Source organism: Mustela erminea, chromosome 5 (assembly GCF_009829155.1).
Source record: "Mustela erminea isolate mMusErm1 chromosome 5, mMusErm1.Pri, whole genome shotgun sequence".
Lineage (NCBI taxonomy): Eukaryota > Metazoa > Chordata > Mammalia > Carnivora > Mustelidae > Mustela > Mustela erminea.
In genome coordinates, this window is record NC_045618.1 from 53,206,109 (window position 1) to 53,210,063 (window position 3,955).

The 3,955-nt window shown below is 36.1% G+C and overlaps 1 protein-coding gene across 1 annotated transcript; it reads right to left on the bottom strand.

The window, feature by feature from the left end:
* Nucleotides 1-722: 722 nt before the first annotated feature.
* Nucleotides 723-2,919, bottom strand: LOC116590114 (olfactory receptor 11H6-like). The gene is made up of 2 exons (XM_032341770.1): nucleotides 2,871-2,919; nucleotides 723-1,681 (listed from the first exon to the last, which is right to left on the bottom strand). Exons 1-2 carry the CDS (start codon nucleotides 2,917-2,919, stop codon nucleotides 723-725), a joined length of 1,008 nt encoding a protein of 335 aa, XP_032197661.1.
* Between the last annotated feature and the right edge of the window lie 1,036 nt (nucleotides 2,920-3,955).

The window sequence follows — 3,955 nt, forward strand, 5'->3', positions numbered from 1 at the left end:
AAAAATTATTGGTAGTCATCTGGATCAACATACTAAGAGTATTTTAAATAAATCTTGGTGAGAAAATGGAAAGAAATATAATTATAAGTTAGCATTCATAAGAAAGTGAGTGAATCTTATGTTTTTTAATAATGACACAGGGATTCAAATCAAATGTTGCTTTGTAAATTTAGCATATGATACTTTTAACTCATTGGAAAAATACTTCAAATAAATATAAAATACATTACAGATTGATATTTGTGTATACATCTATAATATTGACAGCAAAATTTTAACTAGTATTAAACCTAAATGTGAGAAAGATCATTTTTTTCATCATTTGAAAATTTTAAGTTCAATGTAAATTTTTCTCTAATAGTAACAAAATGGATGGCCAGTTAACTTAATAACTTTTTTTAAGATTTTATTTATCTGACAGACACAGATCACAAGTAGGCAGAGAGAGAGAGGAGGAAGCAGGCTCCCTGTGGAGCAGAGAGCCCAATGTGGGGCTCAATCCCAGGACCCTGGGACCATAACCTGACCCAAAGGCAGAGGCTTAACCCACTGAGCCACCCAGGCACACCTAACTTAATAGTTTTAATTATCTTTGAATATGTTCCTCTTCCCAAAAGACATTTTCATAATTTAATACAACTCAATATCAACTTTTTAATTACATCTTTCCAATATAGTATTTCAGTTGTAAACAAACTTCTTCAAAGATTTCTTCCATGCCTCTAACTAAATCTCACAATTTTAAATAACTTTCTCAGAGCTGCCTTCATCTCTTTATTTCGAAGACTATAGATCAAAGGGTTGAAAAGTGGAGTTAACACAGAATAAAACAAAGTCACATATTTCTGCATTCCAGTTGGATTGCCTGATGTTGGGCTTACATATACAACCATGATAGAGCCATAGAATAGGGACACTATGGCCAGATGGGAGCCACACGTGGAGAAGGCCTTGTGCCGCCCTTCTCCTGAGGGGACTCTCAGCACAGCTCTGATCACCAAGGTATAGGAGTTGGTAATGAAGAATAAGGTAGAGAAAATGAGGACTGAGTTATAGATGGCACAGATGATCTCAGTTGCTGGAGCTGGCACACAGGACAGCTTTATAAGAGGTCCTGGGTCACAAAGGAAGTGATCAATCTTATTGGAACAACAAAATGGGAGTTGAGAGATGAGGTATATAGGCAAGAGGAAGTATAGGAAACCACACACCCAGCATCCAGCTCCTATTCTGATGCAGCGCTGAACAGTCATGACAGTGGGATAGTGCAGGGGCCTGCAGATAGCAAGGTACCTGTCAAAGGCCATGGCAGACAAGAAGAAAGTCTCAGTGGTACCCATGGAGAAGAAGAAGTAGAACTGGAGGAAGCAGCCATAGAAAGAGATGGTGCTGGTCTCAGAAAGCAAGTTGGCCAGCATATTAGGGACAGTGGAGGTGATAAACCAGATCTCCAGGAAGGAAAAATTAGCCAGCAGAATATACATTGGAGTTTGCAGTCGACGGTCCCACCTCACAGCACATATAATGCACAGATTTCCAGTTACAGTCAGAATATAAGTCCCAGAGAAGACTGAAAAGAGGAGAACCTGAATTTCCCAGGTATAAGGGAAACCCAAGAAAATGAATATACTCACAGAGCTAGAGCAATTATTTATATTGGAAAATGCATTTGTTTTTAAAGCTGAAAAAAAAAAAACAGATTTCCATATTACAAGTAGCCTTAAAATATTACTCATTAGGGCAGATCCCTTGCATACAGTTAAATCATTTTGTGTATCAAGAAATAACAAAGTACCATAATCCATGCAGTGGTATTCCCATGACTGTCATATATTCATAATTCTGTTCTGAATACAGTGAATAAAAATGAAAATTCTTTTGCCATCCTAAGGTTTTCATTCAAAGTTACTTGGTATTGACAATAGTCAAGCGTGCCCCAGGACCTACAACTATTAAGTTAAGCAGTGAAAGAAGAAGGAATGAATAAACAGAGATAAAAAATTGTAGCCTACAAAGATACTTATAATATTAATACTTAATATTCTTTGATCAATTTGTGAGAGAAATATGTTGAGCTGATTTGAGGACAATATTGATTTAAATGTTTGTAACTTATATGATTTTGATATTATTATGTTAAATTATGTGAAATATTCCTATATTCATTTAGAATATTAAAATAAAATCTATTAAAATAAAAATCTATTAGAAGTTTTCCCATTTTGATCCCTCTCTTCAGTAAAAATACACTCAAAAAGAGTTACTGGCAATCTGCCTTATATTGCAAAGAAGCATAAGGAACCAAGTTCTACAATATTGTGTTCATATCAAATATTGCTGTAAAAATTACAATCAATTCTTAATCTATGTCAAGATTTTCACTAAGATCACCATTGATATGAAATACTTGTGTAGACATTGAAGTCCATAGATATCATTTATAAAGACACATCGAGGTTGGCTGTGCTCACAAAGGCTATTCCTCAAATCTTGCAATCTCAAGCAGGAATAAAATTACCTTTTCTTCTATCCCCTAAAAGCAACTGAAAGTAACATGATAGGCAGTCTATCACTTGAAGCTTCACTGAAAGAAGGTGTATTCACATTCACTTACTGGAACTTTCCCTGACCCAGCGCCCCAACTCCTACATAGAGCAATACAAATGGGGAATTAAAAAACTACTTTAAGAGTTATAATACATTTTTGAAGTAACATTTGTATATAAATTCTCAGGGGAAAACCTGGCCTTGATTCTGGAGAAGGAATTCTTTCATAATTCATACATTAAGTGATATTTAAAATAATATAAAACCAGGAGGGTTGGAAGGAGGACAGAAAGGAGCTTGAAGTCATGTGAGCTTTACCTTACCTGCAGATACAAGATGGGTATCATAAAAATCTGTATGGTTGAACACCATCTTCTATATCAGAGTGAAAACTCTAATCTCAGATCTCAGAAAAAGAACAAATATAATAGTGTTCCATACATTACTGTGGAGACTCATAGAACTGTGGATGCTTTTAGGAGAAGAACATTACAATATCAGTCATGGACCTCTTCAGGCTTGCCCTCTTATACTTCTCTTGCTTACATAAACTGACAAAGCAACAGGAAAATTGACACTTGAAAGAGAATCATAGTCTCATGATCTATACAGAACCCACTGAACAATTGAAATAGAAAGCCCTTTTACTTTCTGTGAAGATCATCTTTGGGGAGTGGCTCTCTAGAGGGAATTTATAACACAATGGCCCCACTGAACCTGGTTTCCTATTCTGCTCCTTACTCAGCATGCTGAAATTTGTTTCAAATTCAAACACATTTCCTACTTAAAAGTCAAGGTTTTTTATTTGGAATAACAGGAGAAATACAAACACATAAAGTGATTTATGCAGGTATAAGCTTCTTGGTTAACTGTGATCAGCAGTGACCTCCTCTCTGATAATAAAGGAAAAGTTGTGGTTCTGGCAACCTCATTCCAAGCTTAGAGAAAAGTCTATGGAATACAGGTTAACACAGAGATAAGGAAGCTGTGCACTTAAATATATTAAAGATTATTTTCTGGGCGCCTGGGTGGCTCAGTGGGTTAAGCCGCTGCCTTCGGCTCAGGTCATGATCTCAGGGTCCTGGGATCGAGTCCCGCATCGGGCTCTCTGCTCAGCAGGGGGCCTGCTTCCTCCTCTCTCTCTCTCTGTCTGCCTCTCTGCCTACTTGTGATCTCTCTCTGTCAAATAAATAAATAAAATCTTTAAAAAAAAAGATTATTTTCTTTTGTTTATCTATCTTTTGTTTAAAGATTATTTGTCATCTTAATTCCAACTTGTTTGTCCCACACCATGCTCACCACTTTGAGATATGCATTCTTTAACTATGAGTAAAATTTTTAATAAGAAAGACATCTGTGAGAACTTCCCATGTAGTTAACACTTCAACAATACCTTTTAACGGTTCCA